Source organism: Phyllopteryx taeniolatus, chromosome 1, assembly GCF_024500385.1.
Source record: "Phyllopteryx taeniolatus isolate TA_2022b chromosome 1, UOR_Ptae_1.2, whole genome shotgun sequence".
NCBI lineage: Eukaryota > Metazoa > Chordata > Actinopteri > Syngnathiformes > Syngnathidae > Phyllopteryx > Phyllopteryx taeniolatus.
The window spans coordinates 6,368,458-6,396,417 of NC_084502.1; the positions used below are offsets into that span (position 1 = coordinate 6,368,458).

The 27,960-nt window shown below is 43.0% G+C and overlaps 1 protein-coding gene and 1 non-coding gene across 14 annotated transcripts; one reads left to right on the top strand and one right to left on the bottom strand.

Moving 5' to 3' along the window:
* Nucleotides 1–236: 236 nt before the first annotated feature.
* atp13a2 (ATPase cation transporting 13A2) lies at nt 237–27,838 on the bottom strand. 13 transcript variants are annotated; one of them, XM_061766818.1, is made up of 30 exons: nt 21,829–21,986; nt 16,047–16,125; nt 15,772–15,850; nt 15,084–15,251; nt 13,645–13,703; nt 13,481–13,547; nt 13,326–13,405; nt 12,654–12,731; nt 11,832–11,901; nt 11,573–11,707; nt 11,422–11,488; nt 11,172–11,303; nt 10,570–10,731; nt 9,100–9,210; nt 8,792–8,838; nt 8,517–8,705; nt 8,267–8,416; nt 7,818–7,892; nt 6,861–7,023; nt 5,586–5,697; nt 5,368–5,492; nt 5,059–5,219; nt 4,037–4,129; nt 3,879–3,958; nt 2,698–2,850; nt 2,084–2,180; nt 1,776–1,999; nt 1,542–1,693; nt 1,281–1,453; nt 237–519 (listed from the first exon to the last, which is right to left on the bottom strand). In XM_061766818.1, exons 3-30 carry the CDS (start codon nt 15,772–15,774, stop codon nt 346–348), a joined length of 3,300 nt encoding a protein of 1,099 aa, XP_061622802.1. In that variant the 5' UTR covers nt 15,775–15,850; nt 16,047–16,125; nt 21,829–21,986; the 3' UTR covers nt 237–345. The 13 variants fall into 13 exon arrangements, 10 of the variants coding, with proteins under 10 accessions (XP_061622802.1, XP_061622793.1, XP_061622777.1 ...); XM_061766809.1 differs by having other exon boundaries at nt 1,776–1,972; nt 7,818–7,928; nt 8,210–8,416; XM_061766793.1 differs by having other exon boundaries at nt 7,818–7,928; nt 8,210–8,416.
* Nucleotides 26,582–26,653, top strand: trnae-cuc (transfer RNA glutamic acid (anticodon CUC)). The gene has a single exon. It is a non-coding gene; the product is annotated as a tRNA-Glu (tRNA).
* Nucleotides 27,839–27,960: the final 122 nt, after the last annotated feature.

Here is a 27,960-nt window from a genome sequence, read left to right on the forward strand (position 1 = left end):
ACACACTTTCTCCATGTTTCGGTTTTGAGAAAGCCATAATTTGTGGTACAAGCCATTGACAGAAAGGTCGAATGCCACCTGTATCGCTCCTTTATTTCCTGGAGGTGCAAGGCAAGCGAGGGGGAGAATGGGAGCGGAATGCCTAGCAAAAGTGCAGCAGATGACTCTGCCAATGCAAACTGCCTGTAAATAAACAGATTTAATAAACTGATTTGCAAAAAAATAAAGTGCTTCAGTAACATTGACAAAACAAATTTATACAGGCCTCCTTGATCTCATAAAAACAAACTATTAAAGTATTCATACATATGTTTACAGTGTTTGTATGTCAGGGGAGCGAGACCGCTAGCTTAAGCTGATGGCCATGTGCTCGGAGGAGTAAAGTGTTTGGTTCAGGGGCGGCCACGATGGGACACAGGGGTCACACAGGAGTGAGTTGAGGTGTTTGAACTTTTTCCTTGATGCGTGCTTTGGGCAGAGGCAGCGAAGATAATTCAGGACACCCACATCTATCAGCATCTGCCAACCATGAAAGAAAAACAATCATTATTCAATTTGTCAGCCACTTTCAAATATGACTGAAAATCAGCCAAAGAGACACTTCAATATAAGCTAACAGTAAACAGCGACGCCCTGCGTATTTGTGGTTTGCTAGTCACAAAGTCACTTCTTTGTTTTCTCCACTGTGAAACCCGAATCTTAGCCATTCACATTTTTTGCACTCTAAAAAGGCCACAAGATGACACCAAAGCCTGGCTAATAGGACCGCAATTGTTCTCAAGGAAGTATGTTGAAGTGCGACATTTCAGCTGAGACGAGCGTCTTTGCATGTCAGAGAAGCTCTAAGTTTAGCCAGAGTGGTTTTGTTCTGCTGAATGGCTGTTACAAAGCAATGGAGAGACCATGCAACCATTACACAAACACATGGCGCAACAGAGGAGAGCAGTTCATTTTCAGCCCAAAAAAGAAAGGACATTACTCTGAGGACAATGACGTCCAAATTCTGGATCGGGAGGACCGCTGGTTTGTAAGAAGCCATGTACGTTCAACTCGAAATGCCGTCTCTCGACAGCGGAGGTGGTTTGAGGTATCACCTATCGTCATCAACGTCCCAAAAGATCGATTTGTATGCGAGATGGTCATTTCACTAATCATCCTGGGCAACAACAACACACTATTGTTGACCAGCCTCAGGGAATTAAAAAAAAGCCAGTGTAGAAGCCAAGTTTCTAAAAGAAAAGGAAGAATATCGATGCTTCCACATTCCTGTTGACACTCACCTCCACCACAAAACAAATGAGGAAATTGAGAGCGGCCAGAGCGACAAGCAGCATCTTGAAATCAAAGTCTGAGAAGTCATAGAGCTGCAGTATCTCCAAGAAGAAAGGTCCAGGATACAACACCAGACAAGTCATCACGGCAAACAGGACGAGGAGCAAACACAGGAAAATCACTGCACGGACGACAACGGACACAATCTTTCAGAAACTCCTCGAGGTAATGCCGGATTTCAAAGCAAGAAACGATAATAGACAACTTACCGTTGTGGTACAGAGGTTTCTTGTGAGGGTGAGCTTTCGTGACCACCACGGCCATGAAGATGTACTGGAAACCAGACAAAGAAAACACACTGGTGCTCTCCATGTTGGGCAGGTTTTCAGTCCCAAACACCGTGGAATTGAGGGGAATGTACCTGAGGCAAAAGCACACGACTTTGAATGGCTGTTGAAATATGCCATCATTTGGTTTGAAACAATCTTTGTCTTTGCACTGACCAGTCCTGTGAGGTGGTGATGAGGAGCGCAGCCAGCTGACCCAAGATCAGCATGGAGATGTGGATGAAGAGGCTGCCCAAGACAGGCAGGGCCAGCAGATTGGCCGGCGGCCGGGAGGGGCTCAGTACATCACCGGGGCCGCCTTTTCCCATCACGATCGCCAGCAGGGTCACCAGTATGACGTCAATGAACAGGAACTGCAGGTCAGCCAGATTGGTGCTTACCTGGTCAGGTTTGCAGCGAGTCACCATTATACGGGACTATCCTCTGTGGGGGATTCGCTTTTCAGTGTTAAATGATGGACTCACTGTGTAGAGGATGAGCACAGAGCAGAATTGGATCATGCTGTACACGGCCATGTATCTGAAGAGGCTGAACGCGGTGACCAGAGAACATCGACCTTCTCTGCAGAGACAAGAACAAGTCAGAAAAGTCCCAATTAAAATCGACAACATTAAAACATAAAATACAATTCAACACAGAATAAAGCTTGCAGCTAGGCAAAAATCTTTTTTTTTTTTTTAAATCCAGTACAGTACTTTACTTTTCCTGTATAGTACATTTTTGACTTCAAGTACAATAGATTTTTCAAATACCGTACAGTTTGTAACTTAAGTACAGTAAATGTACTTTTTAGGACTGAAACCTCTGCCTCATTTTTTGTGTGACCATTTTAATGTTGTGCATTATGGTGGTCCTTGAAGAGCGAAATCTTTTTGGGAGGTGGCGCTTGGGGTAAAAAGTTTGAGAACCACTGATTTAGAGCTAAAACGGAGGTTTCTGAATCGTGCGTGGCAGCCTGAGCGCACACACAGAGATGGTCCGATGGCGATGGGAATCGGAAAGCCGATCTTCTGATGCGCCAAGTACGACTCCACCGCGCTAGCACACCTGCTTCAATTCCAATGCCAAGATCGCTCACCTAATGAGCAGTGGCACACAGCTGATGTTTTCAGTCTTGGAGGTGAAAGGCGAAGCGATGGAGGCTTCCGCCTCCGACAGAGAGACTCCGACGTCAGCGGCTCTCAAGGCGCCACAGTCGTTGGCGCCATCGCCACACATGCCCACCCTGTAGCTGGGGCAAAGAAAGACAACAGCGATTTTCAGTGTGCTCGTGGTACGCAGGCTCCCTCTAGTGGTAGGTGAAATTACACCATGAAATGCAATCAAACATTAGGATGAATGAAAATATTGTACCAATCTATGGCAAGAAAATGAAGGGAGATACATTTATTTGCAAGTGCTTGCGTGTAGCATTCAAAGGCGTTTGACACAGTAGCAGGCTGCGACGGTGATTAAGAGCTCCACCAAACTACTGTCGCGGCAGCAGCCTCGGAAGAAAAAAAAGCGCAGCTCGAGCAAGCGATTTGAGGACGAGACTCGAGTAGAGCGCGTTGAGGCTGGCCCCCACAACCAGCTCCATCAAATGTTAGTTTACTTGGAGCAGGGAGAGCTCAGGCTGCCGCAGTGTGTCAAATGTGGCGGAGCTCCGGAATGCAGAAAACCAATCGCACAGCAATTACAACAAATGTTTTTTTTTTTTAAAAGCCGCCAAAGTCCACAATTTGCATTAGTAAGAATAAAGGGGAAAAAACTAAACCCCAAAAAATTGTTGAATTCCTTGTGGACAAAAAAAAAATGTATTTCCAACAAACCATGACAAGTGGCTGAAAACACTACAGCAGAATGAGGCAAGATGTCCTTCATTTGATCGCATGAGTACACACACACACACACACACACACACATGGCAGTTTTTAGCGCTACCTACTGGTGCAACATGAAATCTAATAATTTCACACAACATAACTCAAAGGACAATAGGCTAAACACAATTAAGCTCATAGAGCATAACATGCAGATGTTGGAGTGTAGTTGCAGTTTCTTCCTTCCATGACGCATTGCAGCTGTAGCTCGTGGCGGAACGCTAAAACACGCTAGAACCGACTGACATCCATCCATCCATTTACCGTGCTGCATATCCTCGCTAGTGTTCTGGTGCGCTGGAGCCAATCCCAGCTGAGTTTGGGCAAGATGCGGGTACTGTGAATTGCTTGCCAGCCAATCGCTGTATCGTTCTTTCCTGTGTGTGTGTGCACTCACTTCAGTTTCTGTAGCTCTTTCACCAGTTGTGTTTTTTGGTCAGGAGCCATACGCGCGAAGACTGTCGTTCGCATCAAAACCTGTGCAACGGCATCGTGACAACATGAAACACTTTGTAGTTTTATGGCTTCGAAAAGCAGACGACACACTTTCGTTACCTTTGGCAGATGCTCAGGGAAGTGGTCGCAGAGGGCGGCAAATGAACTGCCATTAATAGCCAAGTGGTACTCTAATTCTGCCTGGTAGAGACCCTGAGAGGAGGAAAACGTACTGCATGTAACTACTACAACTTTTAAGTACGAATGCTTAATTAGGAATAATCTTGAGCTATTTCACTGATGGAACGCCACATTCCTGTCAGTCCGCACGTAAAATTCAGAACTGGCAAGATTTCCAACCCGAAGGATATCAAGGAAGGCAAAATGTACCGGCATTACCAGACAACTAGCAAGCCTTTGTTGCTCAGTGACTGTTTTTTTTGGTCAATGTCTTTACGTCTCCAAAGTGTTCTCTGTCAATTGAGCATTTATAAATTGCAGCATTTTTTCTTTTGCTGCTGTTCTGTGTCTTTCCTTCATCTGCAGCGCATTTGCCCGTCGGCCATCGTATAAAACAAAAAGAAACACTTTTCAAATGAAACGTTCTCGCAACAGACAGATGAATGCTTTCCGCGACACGCTACATCAACGAAAAGTGGAGCAGGAAAAGGTCGACTGACTCTGCCACGTTTGATCAAGTAAATATGCTCACATCGGAGTGACCTGAAATTGATCGCGATCATATAATCTCAATGCTACTGTAAATTGGGAATTCAGGGTGCACTCACACTGGGGCAAACACAAATGTTCTGCACTCCTGTTTCAGTAAGCGTATTTGTGGGCTTTCGACTTTTGCACGTGCTGTATACAGCATCGGCTGACTTGTGCGCACATTCATCCCAATTTTAGGTATTGTGCATGGAAACAGAACACACTGAGACACACGCATTGTAACTAATTACGGAAGCGTGTAGGAAAATGGAGTCGCGCTTGATAATCTCACTTAAAATTATGCAGACAGAATAAAAAAAAATTATAAAAAATAACAATTGAGATAATTGTGCACCAGTTATCTCATTTACACGTAAATACTGTCATTTCAAACACCAAGTGCTCTTGAGCAATGTTGGCGTGGGGCTGACCTGGGCTGTGATTATTATGCCTTCGCCATCTTCTGGGGTGAACCTCAGGGTGGGTGCGGTTTGAGCCGTGCGGGCGGTGGCTTCAACAAAGATGACCCCCTCATCAGACGCCACCATCCCGCAGCTTTGAGCAACATTAACTGCTGTTAGAATGTTGTCCCCTGTGAGGGGAGGAAAGAGAAGAGGGGGGAAAGAAAAAACAAAACAAAAAAAACTCATTCGGAATCGTTTTACCTTCATGAATAATATAGAAAGGCCAATGCTGACGAGCCAGTATGTTCGTGGGGAAGGACCACGTGCGTCTCCCACCTGTGACCATGACAGTTCGGAGCTTTGCCAGCCTCAACGTGTTGATGACCTTGGCACTCTCTCGCTTCACCAGGTTCTTCAGCATCAGCAAGCCTAAGAACTGCATGTCTTTCTCCACCTCCCCTCTGCGGGTAAATATACACGCGCACAATTTGATGTACGCATTCCAGTAAATGCGCTAAACAGAATTACGCGACTGACTGAGACAGGAATCTCACCGTTCAGTTGCGCTCAAATCACTACTTGTGTCCATTGGTTTACAACCAAGAGCAAGAACTCGAAGACCTTGACTGGAAAAGCTGCGCAGTTTCTTTGAGAACTGTGGCGGCACTGTAAACAAAAATGCATCTAATTCGGTACTGACATATTATCTAATATGGAAACATGCCAGACAACACTTTTAAATACACGATATGGACTTAAATGTAGAGTTGGCATTTGACAAAAAAAATATATGTTCAAACGGTAAGTATGACCCGCTGGTAGAATACTATTCAAATAATCTGAAAATTCATCCCTCTCTGGCGCAATTTTATGCCTCTAATTTAATTTGAATAATTAAGGGGGTTGGGGGGGCTGGATAGGAGAGTTGATCTGAGATGAGTGTTTTGAGTTACTTGTGTGCCGACTGAACGAATTAAACTCGTGTCATAGCGCCACTGTATTCTGTTGTAAGAGTGACACCCGGTGGAGAGACCAAGAGTGCATGCAAGCAGTGGGGAGTCACCTCCAAACCAAATGCGCACGCACATAAAAACACTTACCTGTCACTCCATATTATTCATTCATTCAGCTAACATGGCTAGCTAACATTAGCTAAAACACTTATTTGTGACATGCGGCACGGTTGGGCGTCCGCCTCACACTTCTCCCCCCTTGCCTGCGTGGCTTTTCTCCGGGCACTCCGGTTTCCTCCCACATCCCAATAACATGCATGGTAGGTTGATTGAAGACTCTAAATTGCCCCTAGGTGTGAATGTGAGTGCAAACGGTTGTATGTATACGTGCCCTGCGATTGGCTGGCAACCAGTGCAGGGTGGACCCCGCCTCCTGCCCGAAGATAGCTGGGATAGGCTCCGGCACGCCCGCAACCCTTGTGAGGAGAAGTGGCTCAGAAAATGGATGGATGGATGGATTTATTTGTGACTTCATATTGTAATTTATTCAGCTAATGTAGCTAGCTAACATGAGCTAATGTGTAAGTTTACAGATATCCTTGCTTAATGACGCGACTTAGCCATGACTTGTCCATATTACTTTACAAACTAAAAGAGAGCGGATTGGTGTGGCGGTGACTCCACATGTAAATATAGCTTCTGCCATCTAGTGGAAAAACATTTCATTGTTCTGCCTGTCACTATATACAGTATATTGCTGGCAGTTTGAACAGATACATTATTTGGAGTTAAAAATATTTTTTTAGACCAATTAATAAGTGGCTGGGAATCAGGTTATAATGTATCAAAAATGGCAGCACATCACCAATGTCTGACCAGTTTCTTGTCGACAGAGACTCGCCACCATCTCTGGAGAGCCTTTCATGAAAGCTAGTGCAGAGCGCCCCCCGCAGGCCACAGTCACCACACTCATCCTCTGCAGGGCCGAAGAGAAGGGGAACCGCTGAACGATCGCCACAGGAGCGCTTGCAGCAGCAGACTGAAAGAAAAATGAAGACGCAGGTAAAAGTAAAGAATGAGTGGAAACAAGACATTGACTCTTTTCCATGCTACACAACTAACACCAAGTACTCCAACAATGATGGCACTATAAAAACAGCCGTTGTCTTCAGCCCTGCCAAGGAGGTTACATTTTCTTTGCAGTTTCGTTGTTTTTGAGAAACATTCAACTGGATTAATTGACCAAACTTTGATTGTGTACGGGCCAAGGGCTATTCAATTGTGATACAGATTGCATTGCATTGCATTGCATTTGGGGGCAAGTAACCCAGCAGACCAGAGAACAAAGCTGGAGTAGAACCACACATCAAGCCACCAGATGGGACTGATCAACATTTCAGATTCTGCACTGCTCAAAGATTTCACTTGGTTATTATGTGCTTCATTAAGAAATCTACACAGTGAATATATATCTTTATCAATCACTAGTAAGTCATAGTTTAAGAATGTTTTTATTTGTATATTTTTTTTTTAAGAAAAGCATTAACAGCCCTTCACTCTTCAGCATGTTTGATTTTGATTCGTCCCTCAGGTTCACAACATCAAAGAAAGTGCTTGTTTTAATTTCCATCTTTTAATCAGTTCATTGGCATTCCTTAATTTAGCTTGTGAAAATTCATTGAGAATCTTATCAATAAGCATAACAGCATTAGTCTGCTGGCTTAAAAATATGAATAGTTTACATAATTGACCGCCCAAATATGACTTATGAAGTTCCCATTATATAACACACAAGTCATTGGTTGATTAGACTGTGATGGCAAAGACACTCACAGTTGCATGAAAGGGAAGCAGCCTTGCAGGATGTCTCATTACAGCTAAAACTCGGTGCCCTCCAAAGTCCGCATCCAGCAGCCCACTTTCTTCCCCTGGTTCATGGAGAGTCTGAAAAGGAACATTTATTCTTTGCATTTTTAACTTCTTGTCATTGTTTCTGTTTGTTGGCTTGTCGTCACTTGAAAGGAGGGCAACCTCAGTGGTCCACAAGTTTCAATAAAGACCATTGTATTGAATTGCGGTTCGACATAAGTCTAAGAATGTAAATGAAGTTAAGCAGTCAGATTTCCTCTTTGGCACATTTAACATTGTCAGTTTTCCCATTGTAATTACAAGCATAATATTGACATCATGTGAATGAAATAATAAATAATTTTTTGAGCTCTTACCCAACCAGTGGATTTAAACATTTTGAGCTCCAGAGGGTCCCCGATGGGCTGCCGTTGCAGCAGGGCCAGAGTATGACAGCAGGCCAGGCATGAGCGCATGGGCCCCGGCGGCAAAAGTGTAGGGTCATAGACCACATCTGAAAAACCGGCGGCTCTCCCCTCCATTACTCCCCACACATCCAGTCCCTCCTCTGTCAGAGTTCCTGTCTGGAGAACACAAAGTGGGAGCGAGAGTCCATTTGGGGTGCTACGTTTATTCAATACACAGTAATTCATTGCATGCACACTACAATGCTCTGATCCCCACCTTGTCAAAACAAAATAGCGACACCTTGCCACAAACGTTTATGCGTGGCGGACTAATGCAAAAGATGCCTTGCTTCTTCAGCCTGTGTTGGGCGTAAATGCTGCCGACGGTGATGACGGCGGGCAGGGCTGGAGGCACCACAATGGTGACAATATCCAGAACCCTAATCACCACCTCAAACCAGCTCATCTAGACACATACAGAAAGACTGAGTTGCTTGGGACGTGAAGAATGTCCTGGATTTCTAACCCTGGCAGTTTTCATTGCACACTTACTTTATACTGTGACAGGACAACAAAGCTGTAAATGGTCCCGATAAAAGCTGTAGTAAGAGGGGAAAAGGAAAACAGGGCTTTAAAGTTTGAAATATACTTCTGAAATGATGCACAATATGGACAAAACCTATATCAGGTAATCAACCAGGTGTTGGAAAAGCAGTAACAGTTTGGGGAAGGCCCTTAACTTATCTATGTTCAAATATTGAGGTCTTGAGGACACATATGGGGGGGGGGGGGGGGGGGGGGGGGGAGATGTTGAACAAATTCCCCTACACACACCCCAAAGTTGCTGTAAAAGCTCTTACCCAAAAAACCCAAGATGACCAGGAACTTTGCAGCATCTCGGTAGAAGCGAAAGTAGGTGGGCTGAGGGTACATAATGGAGCTCACCAAGTTACCTTTGGCAGTAAAAAACCCTGCGGATGACACAACTATGGCATGAACTGGTTTGGCACGCACTTCAGCAACTAGGGATGGGCATTTAACTTCTTAGTCAAAAAGGAAAAATTAACACTCAATTACCATTTCAAAAAATATATTTTTTTATGTGATGGGTGAATCTCTGGATGTTCTGAACTCCTGTTTCAATGGCAGCGTCGAATTGAGCAGAATAATTCCGTTTGTAGGAGACATCATAGCAGAGGTCAGAAAGAATGTTGTTCATCATTTTTTATAACCACAAGGTGGCGCCGGCATTTTGGAATGAACGTGGCAAATGTTATTCTCAACAGCTAAAATGCGAAATTGTACACGATACAAGTAATAACATTTATTGATTAATTCAAATGAAAAAATGAAAAAGAGGAGAAAATCGTTCAAGACAACATCGCTGTTCACTTTATTTATTTCATCACAGTTCTGAAGTCCCACTGTGTGCTCCCCGTGCCTGCGTGGGTTTTCTACAGGTATTCCGGGTTCCTTCCACATTCCAAAAACATGCAAGGTAGGTTAATTGAAGTCTCTAAATTGTCCATAGGTGCGAATGTGAGTGCAAATGGTTGGTCGTTTATATGTGCCCTGCGATTGGCTGGCAACCAGTTCAGGGTGTACCCCGCCTCTCCCCCAGAGTCATCCGGGTTAGGCGCCAGCACACCGTGACCCTACTGAGGATAAGCAGGATAAATAGATGGATGAATTTGATCATTTTTCACACTACAGTTCCTACATTCTTCCGTGCAGTGAGCGCTGTGAAAACCAAGTGCCCTTAATGTAAATACTATTCTTCCAATCATTTAAGGGAAAGGTTTATCAGATGATGTGTGTGTAATGATAGACAGGCAGCACAGTGTAATTGTGGTTAGCATATCTGCCTCACAACTACAGTCATATTTATAAAAAAAAAAAATATTTCACAAATTCTGCCTGGTATATCACAACTGTACATATATCAAGTCATACATACCCATCATATAGTGGAGGCTACACTTATAACCACGAGGTGGCGGTGGCATTTTGGAATGAAAGTGTACAGCTTTTTCATAACCACTAGATGGCGACATACAGTTATAAAATGTGAGTTTTTTTCCATTTGCCCCTATACCCATGTATAATGAGGACTATTGACTATTTTTTTTGGGGGGGGGAAATGCGGATTATGCACACGAAATTACGGTAAATCTGAATAAAAAGTGCATCTGCTGGTTGAAACAAACAAATTTCACACAAGTGATACTTCTTAATCAATTACGATCATCTGTATTGGCAACAATAGAAAACATTAACTGTTAAAGGTAAAATGACTTGTCTCACTAAAAACAGACCCCATTTTCACTTACCAGTGCCTGTGACAATGGCAACAGCACCAGCGTCACCGGACGCCCCTCCTTTGGTCTGGATGAGTTGCGTTCCACAGAACAGTGCATGCTTGCGCTCAGAGTCTGAGCTATATCTTCTCTCTGAATCTGGCAGGGGAGTTTTCAGCACTGGCACACTCTCACCTGGACATGCAGTCGGAAAGAGTTAATGTCTTGCATTTTCATATACACACACACACTAGGCAGACCTGCACAATTGAATGAAATCTAAAATCCTCCTTTCAGTTTGTTTTCCAAAATCTTAATTGAATGTAAATTAAAAACTCAATTTTAGAGGACTAAAAATCCAACCTATCAAATTAATTTGAAAAAAAAGGTGAATCTAGAGGTGCAACAATTAATTTGTGTTTGTGTAGAAAATACACACTGTTAGTTTTAAATGGAAATTTTAAAAATCTCTTTTTTTTTTTTTTTACCCAATTCATTATTTAATCGGACAAATCAACAGATTCATCGATGATCAAAATAATAGTTTCATTGGATTGTAGTCATTTTATGTCATGAGCACCAGGAAGCATGAATCATCTTTCTGCTAAAGTTCTAAGATGGCTGGCGTTGCTGACCTGTCAACATGCCCTCATTCATCAGACACTCCCCTGCCAGCAGGGCAGCATCACACGGCATCAGCAGACCATCCTTAGGCAAACGTATGCAGTCACCAGGAACCAGCTCCACCGAACTAACATTCTCCTGCTCTGAGATGAGACATTTGACCGTTTAAAAAAAACCAAAAAAAACATTTGCGGTACATGGAACTCATGTACAATTACATAACCATACATTTTATATTAAAATACATTTGGAAACAAATACCTCCTGACTTTCTTATCACTGTGACATTTGTGACCAAGCGGGCCATGTTGTGAAGAGTGACGCTTTGCTGTGGCGTAGATGAAGTACATATAGTTTTGATCTATTCTTATCACTTAAACAAAATCATTTAAAATAAAGACCAAAGTCTCACCTTGCGGATCTCATAAAGTGAGATACCAATGGAGATGAGAGAGATAATAAATATACTCGTAGAGTAGAAGTAATACTCATCAACCATCCACAGGACCATGCTAAATATCTGGAACACATAGAAGGGGTTGAGGACCTAAAGAAGAAGATAACATTTTGATCAGTATATTGAAACTAAATGATCATAAAAATGCAGTATATACCAGGGATATAAGATAGATATAAAAGAAAATACTAAATAAATGCATTATCCATCTCACCTCCTCAGTTAATAGTTTGAAGAAAGACTTCACAGGGACATCAATCAGGTTGGGCCCATACACTTGTCTCCTAAAAGATGGGGGAACACAAAAAGGGAAACCAACAAAACAAAGGTTGAAAAGGCCGTGACAGTGACTCATATCTGCAAATGGTGTTGTCAACAGCTAAAATGCGAAATTGTACACGATACAAGTAATAAGATTGATCGATCAACTCAAATGAAGAAATGAAAAAGAGGAGAAAAATCGTTCAAGACAACATAGGTGTTCACTTTATTTTGAAAACGATTTTATTTATTTCATCACAGTTCTGAGGTCCCACTGTGTGCTCCCCGTGCCTGCGTGTTCCTACATTCTACCGTGCAGTGAGCGCTGTGAAAACCAAGTGCAGTGTGTAAGCGCCCTTAATCTAAATACTATTGTTCCAATCATTTAAGGGAAAGGTTTATCAGCTGATCTATGTGTGTAATGATGGACAGGCAGCACAGTGTAATAGTGGTTAGCATATCTGGCTCACAGTCAAGATGTGTGTTCAACGCTTCCGTCTGTTTTCCATAAACTTTTGCTTTACAGTCGGCTACAATGGCTGTGCTGCACGCAGTGTATGTTGTGATAAACATATCTACAGGTACAAGTAGATACAAGTATTTGCAGGCACTTAGTGGCACCAGCAGTTTTTTGAAACCTGTATTCAATTAAGTGGACGTGATAATCAGTGATTAACTGGGCAGCGTCAATTTAGAGCAGAGGCCACAAATTAATAGTCTTTCAATATACCATTGAATAAAGCAGTCAAACATTCAACAATGTTGCCATGCTCACCTTACGTTCTGCTCATAGTGACTTAAACCATTTTTGAAGCCATGGAGGTCCTTGCAGGTCCAGTTCTCATTGAGGACACTACAGTCAAAAGAAAAACATGATTGTGGTGGTACTACCCGATTCTCAATATGTAACATTTAACCCGACATTTGTGTGACGTAATACAGGAAGTCCTCGAGTTACGACGCACTCGACCTCCGACGTTTCGACTTTACGACGCCCGTGCCTCGTCCGCCATTTTGTCCCAGCACCATAGTGCTTGACTGCGTTTGTGCGGCGGGAGTATCTTTGCCTTTTTCGCCCTCCTTTTTTCACACTCTCAGCTCCTCTGCACATTAGACGTCAACGGGTCCTCCGCTAATCGCTACTCTTCCTCGGTCGCAGTCACTAGACTTGCTACTGTACGCACTCGCACCGGCACGCACTCCTTCGCAGTCCCATCTCACACACACACACTGAGCTTGCTGTCACAATCACGTGGGACAATACCCAGAACAGAAGTATTTCACAGTAAATTTCGACTAACTGTGAAATCCGACTTACGTGGAAAATTGTGTAACGTAGGAACGGAACTCGTTCGTAAATCGAGGACTTCCTGTACTGCCCAGAAGCTACAGGGACATTGGCCCAAAAATACAGCTGCTCAGTATTCAGTGAATCCTTACACATTACCTCACAAGACGGAAAGCTGCCTTCCTGTCTAGCCATATGTAGCGAAGGCCTTCAAACAGGTAGTAGCGCAGAAGTGTTTTCTGTAAAACAACGTTGGAGAGCACTTGACTAACTCCACATTAAAACTAAAAGTAAAAACAGAACGTGTTCTTCACCTCCTCCTGGTAGAGTTCAACTGTGTCCCTCCATTCCGTAGCCTCTGCATCTCCCAATAATTCTAAACTATTGCAGAGGAAAAACAGCACACGGATGGTAAAAGCATGTTTTTAGACATGCACATCGTGTTGTGTGGACATGAGGCAAAGCTCTCAAAACTCACCTGCCCTCCTCAATCTCCTCTGTGAGCACCTCCACCACATGCTGCTGGCCAAAACTATCCTGAAGGCGAAAAGGCAACAGAAATATTTGCGTACAGTACCTGCTTTTCACATGTATACGCTGCTAAGCGGTAGTTTAACCCAGCAGTCCCCAACCACTGGACCGCAGACCGGTACCGGGCCGCACGGAGAGAGGGACCAAAAATCTTTGTTGATCATCAGAGACCAAAAGTTTGATTTGGAAATTCAGTTGCATCCGCCTGTGCCTCTGTACCATGGCAAACCATCTCGGTCACACGATACAATATATAAAAACGGAAGCCTACAAGCTAGCACAAATGGGTAAAAAACACACACTTGTATACCTTCTTCGGGAAGGGGGGAAAAGGCAAAATGACAAGCCTACAACTTCCGAGAAAAATACATTTGAATCTAAGAGACAATATCAGCAGTCCTATTTAAGATACTTTTATCTCGATTCTCTACAAGTGATTGTCACACGCAAGCAAGCTCTACGTAATATGTGGCAACACTCAGGCCTTCAAAACTGGCAAAAAAAAAAGCACTGAATACCTTGCTTCCATTTCCAACATCCTATCTTTGTGAAGCGGGATTTACTGCAATGACAGTGACAAAAACAACATCAAGGATAAAACACTTCTGGTTTCATTGTCTCCCATTATCCGGAGATGGGACTAGCTCGTTGAAGAAAAACATCCGCAGAGCTCCCAGTGATCCAAACAACCACATCAAGCATCATGGCGAGTTCCGTTTTTAATATCCATCCATCCATTTTCCAAACCGCTTATCCTCACTAGGGTCGCGGGTGCGCTGGCGCCTATCCCAGCCGACTTTGGGCAAGTAGCGGCGGGCACCGTGAATTGGTTGCCAGCAAATCAGGGTATTTTTAATCATTTGTTTTCTTTGATTTTATGTCGGTCAGCCGAAATATTCTTTACATGAAGCCAGTCTGTGACGCAACCGCTGGTTTAAACCACAGATGGACCCACAACAGTTTGTATCACTTCCCAACTTCTACTTCTGATCACAACTATAAAATGTATACGGACTGATTATTGATTATTTCACCACTAAGTTGGTCATGAGGAAATTGATCACTTAGGCCATTTAATAAACACAGGAAAATTATTATTCTTTTTAAGTTGTGGGAACAATCCCCATTCACACAGATTTTCAAAAAGAAAAAGCTTTAAGATGCATGCATGTTTGTAAAGGAACAACGGTCGTTGTATATGCTTGTACTCCCGAATGGGACCCTTTATCGCACTATAGTATATTGTATGTGAATGAAGACTTTGGCATGTGACACAGTAGCAATGCAGTAATTGTACACTTCTCTGAAGAAGCATTTGAAGCACAAGCTATTACAGTGCTGTGGTTCATCGTAGAAAAAAAGTAGAGGTGGATTTATTGTTCTCACTCGTATTAGCACAAAATCTGCGAGTCCCAGGGAACAAGGGCGACAGCGGGCCAGAAGAGCTAGTCGAGGGCGCCAGTGAAACAGAACCAGGAGAAGACCCAGGGACAGCACGGTCATGAGGTGACACAGCCACACCCGCCATCTGACCCACTTGTACCCCTGAGCATCCTGGTGGGGGCAAAAAAAAAAAAAAAAAAAAATGTAAGTTTAACTGTGGACTACAGACAAAGATTTCTGGGGACCATCTTCACATTTTGTGTGTTAATAACATCACTTCGCATGTCATGCGAAAAAGATAAATGCATGAAGTCAAATGGGTTGATTACATTTGAATTCACCAAATCTTAGCACTAGTTCATTTTTGGACTGGTAAATATAGTTCCAAATTTTGAATTCTGAACTACCTCATTTTTGGAATGATGAACTGAACTTTCAACTAGTTGGCGTCAAAAATTAACCTTCCCAACAACAATCCTGTATTATTTCACGTCGCAGGCTTAAAAATAAATAAACATCGCAATGTCATTTCCCCCCCTCCCCCCAATATCGTGCACCCTAAATTGGAACGCTATGTTTGGAGAAAATCCTCTCTCTTACAGTTTCTCTTCCAAACTAGCCACGTAGGGAACCTCATGGAGACATGAGGCTTGCATGAGCATTCTGATGCCTTTTGTGAAGAGGCCCTCACCATCTTGAAGAAGCATCAGCAGCACAGTCAGGCATGGAATGATGAGTTGCTGTGCCTCAATTGAAGTCTAACTTCCTCTCTAGGGAGAAGAGTATCATTTAAAGTACCGATCAAATTGTTTACCACAGTAGTTTCTACTTATAATAATAATAATAATAAGTTTGTTCGATGAAATGTCTGAATTGTAGAAAAACACTACACACACAGTTTCCAATTTGTTTAGCTGTTTGTAGCACGCAGTGAACTGAAGTCATTTTTAGACAAGCGGTTCTTACCATGCGTTTGTCGGGCACGAGCAGGGCGAGTCATGCAGGCCAGCTGTGGGAAGTCCACTCAGCAGATCAACGTCACTTTCTACGGCACAGGTTGCAAACACAATGTCACAAAACAGGTCTCTCTCACAAGGCTTGTGTGAACTGAGTCACTAAACACACACACACGCGCACACACACGCGCAAGGTCAATAAAAATGAGAATGCATTACTCCAAGAACAATGAATAAGTAATTACTTATTTGTAAAAAAAAAATTTTTAAAAACCTGGCAGCGTTTAGGGCAATGCAGACTACAAGGTTGACATACGTAGCAATGGGTGTACTGATTCTGAAATGGCAATCTAATCAGCAGGTGACAAGTCAGAAGAGGGAAGTGAGCCCGCTGAATGCAAACAGTCACGTGTGGATCTATTTGAGTGACCACAGCTGAGACAGAATTGAAATGATAGAATCTGCTGGGATGTTTTGAGGACTCATGTCCATCAGGGCTTCTGTTTGTGCATTGTCGCTCAAACCTGCACCCTTTAAAAAGATACTAAGCCATTTTATTCAATTCAACAAATGAGCAGTTAATCAAGCACATCTACACAAACAAATACAGGAGTTGAGCATCAACAGCCCCAAGTTCATACAAAACAGTCCACGTCCATCCATCCGTTTTCTACAGCGCTTGACCTCATTAGGGTCACGGGTCAGGTGGAGCATATCCCAGCGGACTTTGGTCATAAGGCAGGACGCACCCCGGGCCTGGACTGCTCACAAGTCAATCGCAGGGCACATATATAGACAAGCAACTTCACTAGAACTTTTCCGTTGCTTTTTTTGGGACACCGGATTCAAAAGAAAGTAGACGGGACAAGGGGTGTCAAGAGAAGAAGAAAAACAAACTAAAAATGTCTTTAGTAACTAGTAAGCGGACGCCGGGCACGCAGCACAAAAAAAACATAACACAAATGTCAATGCCAGGCAGCGACAAAACTGAAATAATAATTGATGAATACAAATCTTACAGACATTTAGCTGGCCCCCGTGCCAGATTTAGTGGCGGTTCAAAGGGGTGGCACAGACATCCGAAGAATTGCATTGAATTGGATTTCTTTGCTATATTGCTAAATTTGCTCGACTTTCATTGGTTTCTGTGTACTCATTTTGGAAACAAACACATACAACAAACCTGTATGCTCTGTACAAAAAAAAAAACTATGTTGCATTTATGAAATCAACAAACTGCTGCAGAGAACAGTGTTTTTCTGCATGTAACAAAAAGCATTTTACACTTGGTTGATGTTTACTTTCAAATAAAATACTTAGGCTTTACACGATCAGGATTTTTGATTTAGATGACGTTCCCCACGATGTATTTCAGTTGTGCACAGACTGCAAATAACTTGCGTGTTGTTGTCTGAGACACCGCAAAACAGTCCCACACCGAGGTTTTTTCACCGACAAGATTGAAAAAACTTTATTGGCCGTCAGATATGGCCGTAACTCTCCCGGCCGTCAGATATGCCCGTAACTCTCCCGGCGCTGCCTCCTAGTCTTAGTAAAGCTGCGTTCGCCATCTGTCATCCATCGCTCCCACCTCGCCTTGTTTCCGCGGAAACTCGTCTTCGTCTTCTTGACTTGGCAAAGCTCGTTTTCCTGCTTCCTCCACTTGTGAAACATGGATTTGTTGATCTTGAATTCTCTCACGGCTGCTCGATTCCCATGTTCCTCCGCGTAACTGATAGCTTGCAGTTTAAACTGTGCTTCTTCAGAGCGTCTCTTCGTAGGTGCCATTTTTGGTGATCCTTAGCACCAATGCACATACCCGCACTATATACCTCCTGGGGGCATGCCTTTAGCATCATCTTTCACGCACACCCTTCCCCCTTTAACGTCCGCATGCTGTCCTCAGTCACGTCCGCCTTCCCTCTATCTAAGCAGCGTGTCGGCAGGAAATGCACACAACGACATTTACAGATTTTGGAACTTGGTGCACACTCAAGGCGCGCCGCATTATAAGGCGCCCCGTCCATTTTGGAGAAAGTGTAAGACTTTTAACTGCGCCTTACGGTCGTGAAAATACGGTAGCCGAATATGCTGTCTAAATCCAACCTTGCAGTGGCTTCTGCTCACATCAGCCTTACGTAAGATCTCCGAAACGGCCTTTTTTTCACGCCTCTCTCTCGCGATATTTTTTTAGCAAAGTGTTTGTTCTGGAAATGTCTTCCAACATTCTACTTTTTGTTGTTAGCCAATTTTTCACCACATATTAACTAGACTGGTGAACCAGTTTCATCAGCGATGAAAGCAAAAGAATCTGCCCACGTAGCATTAAATGTTCTGTTATCTTCAGAAATTTTTCTTTTCTTGGATTTATCCATTATTTACCCTCCAGGCAAGGGTCAAAAAGCTCAATAAATCACGATGGTAGTGTGCTGGATTAATCTGGGCTGCTAGACGTGAGGTATGCCAGGTATACAAGATATTCGAGTGTCGCACATTGGCGGATATGACGAATATTTTGGGCGATAAAAATAAAAACGTTTTATTTTAAATGTTACTCGTTTACCATAATCTTCAAATTTAGAATTATATTTAAAAACAAACAAATTAAAATAAAATGTATTTTTAATAAAATACTCTATTTTCCAAAGTCACAGGGAACCACAACAGAAGAATGAAAGAGCCAAACGTGGCTCCGGAGCCACGGGTTGCCGACCCCTGTCCTAGTATAAAGATATCTGAAACATAGGCACATTAATTTTTAAGGTCTACTGGGTGAGTGAAAAAAAAAAAACTGTAAAAACTTGCAGTTAAGATGGTCGGCCTAACAAGTACAAGCTCGGAGGAGCCGTTATATAAAGCCCAAAGAACATTTATCCCACAAATGTTCATTAAACGTTCATTTTGACTTTTCCAACCCCTCTGGCGACTTGTTTTTCTTTCTTTTTTTAAAGTAATGAGCAATAAATCTAGCAAATCTTTGTGATTGGAGACTTCTATAGAGTCTGAGACTCCGTCCAGAGAAGATGTTCTCCCCTCTGCATCCAGACTGCAAATGACCGGTACTTGTGGGAAGCCACCACCGCCTAATTACCGTTACTAATTTACACAGAAGCTCACAGACTCATTTTCAGAAATATGCAGATAATAAAAGATTTCCTTGATTGTTGAATTTCACAGTTGACGGCTGTGCAAAGACAATTTGTATGAAAGCAATGAAAAAGTCAATTTTACATCATATGTCCTCTTTAAGCAGAATAGTTAGTTTCAGTTCAGAATGCTGCTCCTTGTCAAGCGCACAAAAACAACGGCAATGAAACACTTCCTGTTATGTAAAGCCTTCCAAACATAGTCTACGTCTGACCCTCCAGTCCCCGGGTGGAGTCAGGAGACACTGCATATCAGTATATGATAGATCTTAAATCAAAGACAAAAAAAATCCAAACCTTAACAAAACATCCCGCTGTTATCATAGTAACAAAACAAAATGTTTGTTACGGCAATCAAATCGCATCACGACTGGCCTGAAATCATGTGATAGCGTGCCAAGCTGTTGATGCCATGAGACTGATCACATGCTGGTTTTGTCCTGAAAGGCACTACTCTAGAATGCCACAAAGTTCGTAAAAAGGGTTAACCTTCACATGCTTTTAAGTTTTAAATTAGTGGCCATGACACCAACTGTTGAAGCTGTCGGTGCATCTAAATTGGTTTGTGTTCATTTAAAGGTCCCGTATTTTGGCTATTTAGACCTCTATAGAGCGACTCTCTAACATGGACTTAGTATAAAAGTGTCAATTTCATTTCAAAAAACACTTTGCTTTTGTCATCCGAGTGTCCAGAAAAGGCCCCACTGGCGGCTACTTCTGCTTGACGCAGTTTTGTATCCGCCCCCTTTCCTCTGATTGGTTGGCTCCGTGTAGACGACGCACTTGTGAGAGCACGCGTTTGGCGGAGCTCTTCGCTAGTGACGTGAGCTAGTGAGCTTGAGAAATTCGAATGACGTGGTTTCAGGCCTAGGCAGAAAAACGTCTGGACTCAGGCAATTTTAATTCAAATTTCACATTTACTGCGGCACCATAGAGACAATATTAGATCCCAAATACTAGAAAAAGTTGGTTTGGCAAAATATGTTCCCTTGTGTGTGTGAGATGTGCAAGACTTATGACCGTTAGTACTAAAACAAAGACTACCATAGCCTTTACCAATACTGATGTATTATGCCTCCAATGAGGAATACTTTAACACGGTGATTCTCAAAGTGCAGCACAAGTACCACTAGTGTTATGTGATATAATCACTGCTTAAGCACAATTCGGTGTTCATCTTTCACTGCTTCAAAACATTTTATTTAGGTGTACGTAACCTTTGCATGAAATATATTTTCCCCCTACACTAGTAGGTATAAGCGGTACGGCTAGAAATTGATGGATGGATTGATATTTAAGTAGTGTGTTAATGTTCAAACAGCAAAATGATAAAGTGGCTTAAGGTAATATTACATATACTTCTTAGGAGTAAAAGGTCCGACTAATTTTTGATGAACACTTAGGCCTACTTTTCTACTGTATTTTAACGTTGGTCATTATGATGGGGCACGGAGAGCCGAGTACTTTTTTAGGTGGAACGTCATGAAAAAAAGTTAGCGAACCACTGAGGCTTAATATATACCGTTCTACAATTTGGTTAATATATATGCAAGCATGCATTTTTAAAATCATTAATGCATTAAAATGCTTAATTTATTTATTTATAAATAAATAATAAAAAGGGGAAAATTAGTCCAATAAATCAAGACATACAGCACATTTTAAAGATTTTATTTTTTTAAGTACTTAATTATCTATCCATCCATTTCCTAAAGCGCTTGTCTTTTTGAGGCGTGACAAGCTGACAAGGTGAAAGGGTTGAGGACAACCCGAGGCTGGTCACCAGCCAATCACAGAGGACAGAGAGACAAACGTGCCCTACGATTGGCTGGCGACCAGTCCAGGGTGTATCCTGCCTCCTGCCTGAATTCAACTGGGATAGGCTCCAGTTCACCACCAACCCTAAAGAGGACAAGTTTTATAGAAAATGGATGGATGAATAAACTACTGAATTTAACTTTTTTTTTTTCCAATTAAAAATCATATCTACGCATATATGTCCGTTTTAAAAATTGCTCTACTACATATTACAAAATAGCAACACATGGACTAATTTCCACCAATACTGCTGATGACAAGACCATTAATTATCCTACGAACAGTGTTTGTAAAACTTTTTCTATTACGGGCCATTTTAGTTTTTATACATTTCCCAAAGGGCCAAACTTTTAGCCGAATTCGATACAACAATTGGGCAAACGTTTATGACCATAAATTAAGAGCGTTTTCGTTCAAAGTTGACATTTTTCTAACAGTTCCTCTGAGGGTAATGCAGTATATATTCGAAGACCTGCGTGTGGGCCAAAGGTTACCCACCCACGCAGTCAATTATTTCACATTGATGGTTTTTAATAGGAACTGCCAGGCTGTCGGGACTGAAAAGGAGCTCTCATGTCATCAATACAGTACAGTACAGTACAGTAGCCTTAGAAACACTTTGTACAACGAGCATTGTTTCAATACTCCACAAAGATTACGTTAGACACAGTTCAGGTAGCGTCTCGTGTGAAACTAACATAAGCACTTGCTACTGAGGAAGTTGCTAGCCGGAGCGATAGCATGTATTGTCCTGTGCTAATGTTGCCGTATAAGCTAGTCTCGAAAGCGTTCGGAAATGAGGTGACTTTGCATCTAAATTGCACTTACGCCTGGCCGCCGTCCTGCGCTCCTGACGACCGTCGTCTCCTGCTCCGTGGGGACTTGGTTCACTTTTATTGAAGCCATGTTGCCCGCCCAAAACACCGCTGCCGTGACGTCATCAGCAAAAGCGCGTCGACGGGAAGCGACGAGATCCAAGTCTGTTTTCACGCGCTTGTCAACATTTAGCCGAGGACACACAACAACAAATAGATTTCGGTTATTGACTCGACAACCACATTTGAACGTGCTTACACCGCATCAACTGTATGGCCGAAAGAAAGTCGGGAAAACTGAAGGTAAGCTTTAAGGTCGTGAAAAAAGGCAGGTTCCTAATTATACACATCATTTGGCATTGAATTTCAAGGTTTTAACAGTAACCTAACTGGCAACAGTACAGTAAGGTTGAATTACAGTAAATTACTGCAAAAAACAAAAAAAACAAAAACGATAATAACAATAATTCACAACCAAACTGTGACTTCTTTCCAGAAATATTCATGTCAGAAAGACCAAATTAGAGGGAGGCCGTGTCTTACAGTCACAACACCGCAAAGCTTGCAGTCATTATGAAGCTGCATTTGCTCTTTAACCGAGTGTTTCTCCGAATTATCACAATAATCACGTTGAAGAATAGCACATCAAAATCCAGTCCGGCCAACCCCAGGCCGAGGCAAGACCAAGACCTTCGAAATGTGATCTCGAGACCGGTCTTCAGTGTTACAAAACTAGTACGTGGAAAAGAACTGTTGAATTTAGAGAAATATCTCAGAGTGCAGTACAGCATAGTTCAAATGAAGACAGAAATGTTGAGTCGTAATTATACAATTTTGAGTTCAACACATTTTAATGAGTAAAGTACATGTGTCATTATTTACAATTTCAATACGTTTTCATTGACGAGGTTAATAATGTTTTTACTGCCACCAATATTCTGCCCTCCACAACCACACATACGTACAAATACACAGACAAACTTTCAACAACTGGAAATGACATTTTTGGTCAAAGCAAAACCCTCCCAGGGTAGCGGAGTGTACTCAGATGATGACCTCTGACCCCAGACATGTCACGCATCTTACGGATGACTATTGAGAAACTAATCGATGACATTTTAAGATAGACAGCTGACCAGCAATATGTGCTAACTTCCACTTTGACCTCAGCTAAGTCAGCCATCTTGTGTCGGGGAGGTTTTTAATTCCCTAAACGACTTCGATCCTGTAAGTTTAAGAACCTTTGACAGTAGTGACCTCAAATGTCTTCAGGTGCCGGTATCGTTTCGAAAAGTTTATCATTGAGACTGGGAGGGAGATGTGCAAATGAACATGTTGAGCATTTTGGAGCACGGTCAACAACAAAAGTGCCCACATCTGCAAAAATGGCTAACGTTCCCGGTTGGCTCTTCTCTTTCGTTTCAGTCAAATTGAGGAAGTGTTACTGATGGATCTCGAGCGGTCTTAACTCGTGTCTGTTCAGGACGCCGCAGCTTTCTTTCCTTGGTAAGTCGCCATCATTTTCTTGATCTCCGCGATGGCCTTCCCTGGGTTGAGTCCCTGTGGAAGAGCGCAGCCAGTGAGATAGTAGAATTCTTAAGTCTGGGAGAAAGACAATGTTTATGATTCTCAAAGAACCTTGGGGCAGGTCTTGGTGCAGTTCATGATAGTGTGGCAGCGGTAGAGAGAGAAGGGGTCCTGAAGTTTCGACAGTCGCTCCTCAGTGAACTCATCGCGAGAGTCTATCATCCAGCGGTACGCCTGTGTGGCAGCACAGAGAGCACCGACGGACAAAAGCTCAGCTTCCCTGCCAGCGAAGCGACAGAAATAGTTGGGTCTCTGGCGCGCCTGGCCACCCATCAATTGTGAAATGAAATAACTCTTCGGTAATCTGCCCGATTTCTGAAAATGCGCCTGCGAGCGAGCCGTTCCTCACTCTCGCCCTCCAGTAACCTCAAAACCGCCGGCGAGTGTGCTGTAATTCTTCATCCCTGCGTCTACTCTGATGAAAAGCTGTCTCACACACATGATATTAAAACACCTTGGAACTTTATTCAAGTCAGAAAAAAAATAATCATTATTATATTTTTAAGTGTACTCCCAGGAGCAAATATTTTAAGAGTACATATCCTGAAGTGTATTGACAATACCTGCATGAGAACAGCAGGTCCCAAGTATTTGTCCTCATTCCACCAGTAGCTGGGACAACTGGTGCTGCAGCACGCGCACAGGATGCACTCGTACAGGCCGTCCTGTCGGGTCGAACGAACCACATCGTATTTATAATGCGTGCGCGGCGCTGCAGAACATCAGACTGATAAAAGCGAGATGAGCAGCCCAATCAGAAGAGCAACCCAATGGTGTAGCGTGGCTCGACAGTGCCTGCGGCGAGTCAAGCGCTGCGCTGTATAGTTCTCACGCAAAACAACGTACATCGTTCGTTTATGGCATTGCACGTCACTTTGTTCATTCGCAGAAACAGCGCGAGTCTCGAGATGGAAAGAAGCAAAGCGGAAGAGGAAGCGGCGCAAATGGAAACATGATACATTATAGGCCATTTGTCAAATGTACAAGGTAATAATGTACGATAATTGTTATCTGCATTTCAAATATAAGCCACTCTGGAGGAACAGTGACGCATTCCTGTCCTTTGAATTCATTTGATGGCTCGCATTTTGTTGTGGCGCTCATCATGTCGCAAGCAATGCGGCTATCTGTCGAACATTTGCCACTTTGGCCGTTCTAAACCATGCGCTGGGCTCAACTGGTGGAAACATACTATAATGATGATTAGAAGTTGATGTACTGTAATTACCAATTTTTGCCTGTCTTCAACTGACTGGTAATACTGGTCCTTCCCTTCCTGAGATTCGTCCTTCTTTTTTAGGTAGGGCTCAATGGATTTGTACTGCGCGTAGAAGTTGCTCATGTCCTGGAGGAAGTCGGGAAAAAATATATTTTCATAAAGTACATAGATTGTGAAATACCACGCAGCATCCCAACAGACATTTTCTGGATTTTCTCACGCAATTCATTACACACATGCATGAAAACACAATTGAGATTTAGATATAGCTGCTCTCCATAGTGGGGAAATTGGCAGAAGTCATAACTTTATCAAAATTAGAGAAGGAGATGCCCTTCTTGGCTAACGTTTAAACCCGTTTAATTGTTATGTGCAAAAAAAAAAACCCTCGCAACTAAAAGTTGAAGTACTTACAGGCACGAGGTCTTTGACCACGTACATGTGAGGGAGCGGGTAAATTTTGGTGGCTTTGTTTGTGTAGCTGTCAATTTTGTTGAGGCACGCAAGCGTATTGCCTCCATTGATGTTCATGGCACACGAGCCACAGATACCTGAAATGAACATGACGGTTATTAGAAGTTGATATCAAGGCAGGTCAGTTGCAGTGACAAAAACAATAACCTCTCACCCTCACGACAGGAGCGCCTGAATGTAAGCGTGGGGTCCATCTCATTCTTGATCTTAATGAGAGCATCCAGAACCATTGGACCGCAGCTGTATTTTAAGAGAAACTATTCAAAACACGCTCACATCCGCTCATCTACTTTACAATGCACAAAGAGGGGTAGCCACTTAGGTGCGGTGTACTATTGTCCAGCTAAAATCCATCTGACCATACAAAACGCCCAGTGGACAATGTTGCCTAAATTCCTAATCTGTGCTGAATTCAGAATGCACCGTCGTCCATCCTTAGAATGACGTGCTCAGTCAATGAAAAACAGTAAGTACGCCGGTAACTGAATGTCTTCTTTTGCCGCGCCACAACATATCAGTACGCCGCTGTGCAAACGAGTTCATCGTGCGCCATTCGTAACCTCTTACGTCGGGAACCGAGGTACGGCCGCTGGCGTGGCCTCCACCAGGTTTCACATTCGGTGAGAAACACTGCCGATTGTGGAATGGGATGGCATTCAACTGGCACTGCCAAACATGGAGATATGCAGCGTTAAGCACAATTCGGAGCGGTCTCCTAATTTCTGACGGCGCCGTCCTTCGGCAAACTGACAAACCGGAGCGCGGTCTCACAGTCAAAAGGACCCGACTTTGAATCTCTGGAGTTTTCTGTGTGATATGCGCATTGAATTGGAGGACAGTATAGAGTACTGCGTGGTGGAAACATGGCTACAATTGAGGCCATGACTGCTCCATAGTGGCACCGCCTGTTACTTTTGTTCCTGAGGGGATTGATGAAGGAGGCAGGTCATTTAACACAGGCGTGGTCTGAGCAGAGGCCACAAGGTGTCACACGTCTTACGTGTTAAGGTCAACTTCATATGTCTGCATACGCGGCTTGTCTCCAGCAGTGTCCGGATCCCAACGGTAAATCTGGAACTTCTTTATTCTGGGTTCAGGACCAGGCGAAGCCAGGGTCTGGGCATAGCGCACCGTCTGCATTACAGGTAACAAACACGTCCCCATTTCAAAGATTCAGATGTCAGTGATGGATATGTTGATGTGTAATAAAATGTGTGTTTTGGTTTTTTTCCATCCACTGGAATAGAACGCTGTCACACAAGAGAAAGCATAGAAATGTGTTTTGTCTAGTCATGACTTAAAAGCTTAGGTTCACGTGACACGATTGAAGCCCTAATAGCAAGCGCCTGGTAAATCTATATGGCAAGTGGAGCACACAAGGTGCTGCTACATGCAAAGTTCCATCCATTCATTTCCTATAGCGCGGCGCTTGCGGGTCACGAGTGAGATGAGGCCTACCCTGGAAAACTTGCAATGGAACCAACGGTCCCTGGTGGTCTAGTGGTTAGGATTCGGCGCTCTCACCGCCGCGGCCCGGGTTCGATTCCCGGTCAGGGAATGTCTTTTTTTTCTCGAGGCCCTAGTGAGGACGAGCGATCGAAAAAAATAGATGGGGATGTTTTGATAAAAATTGTACATACTATACATGTGTAGAATTGGTCATTTTACTCATATTTTTATTGTATTATTTACAATAAATCAATAATACAATCATAATAAATGATTGAATGTGAGAAATAAATATACTAATATATATATAAAATACTGCGATTGGCTGGCAACCAGTTCGGGGTGTACCCCGCCTCCTGCCTGATGACAGCTGGGATAGGCTCCAGCACGCCCGCGACCCTAGTGAGGAGAAGCGGCTCAGAAAATGGATGGATGGATGGATGGATAGTTTGCAATGATTCAGGAACATAGCCGAGGGTGGTTGCTTGATGTTATATCGACTTTGGTATGTAGCTGCAAGACAGGGACAAAATATTAAAACTAATCTGAGAATGATGGACTACAATAATAAACGCATTGTTGTATTAATTGACTGGGAAAGTGGCATTCAAATTATAAAATATGATCATCGTGTATGATACACGAAGTATCACAGTGTGCCTAATGTTGTGGGCGTTGAGCGACCCATTTTGCATAACTATGTCTCCCCGTAGTGGCCACTTGGGGGAACTGCTTGGTCGTGTTACATCACTTTGCGATCTTTGTTACCCAACTGTCTTTGGAGACAATGCCGGCCGAATTTAAGAAAAGCTCCTCCTTCTTGTTCAGAAATATATTACAAAAAAAAAAAAAGTAAACATTACACTTTTACGTCTTAAAAATATTTCATAACCGACCATAAGCAGAAGCTGGCATTTTTGAATTTTTTTAGTACAGTGACTACTGTACGGTACTGTCCTGTTATTTCCCGTGTTGTTCGAATACTTTTCGACACAAAATTGACATGATGACATGGCATAACATAGCACAGCCTGGTGTAATAATTGAAGATTATTACATAACATAAAACAGTAAGTACACGTCAATGGCATGTCTCGAAGACGACTCACCACCACCATCCCAGAGTTCCTGACGGACAAAGCATTCCGGGTCAAGGCGACACAAAGCGCCGACATTTTTGTTGTAACTAAGTGAAACAAAGCAGCAGACAGTTGTTACATCAAAATCAGCACTCGCGCGTGTACGTTTCCAACCTTAAGCACCGCCCCCTTTATGGTGCATTTAGGTGATGTCAAAGAACGTCGAGAATGTCATGGTTGTTGCCTTCAGTACTCACCACCAGTTCTCTCCTACGATGACTGTTTTGCAATAAGATAGTTAACGTACTATTTCTGGATTTTTGTGTCGTTTCAAGCA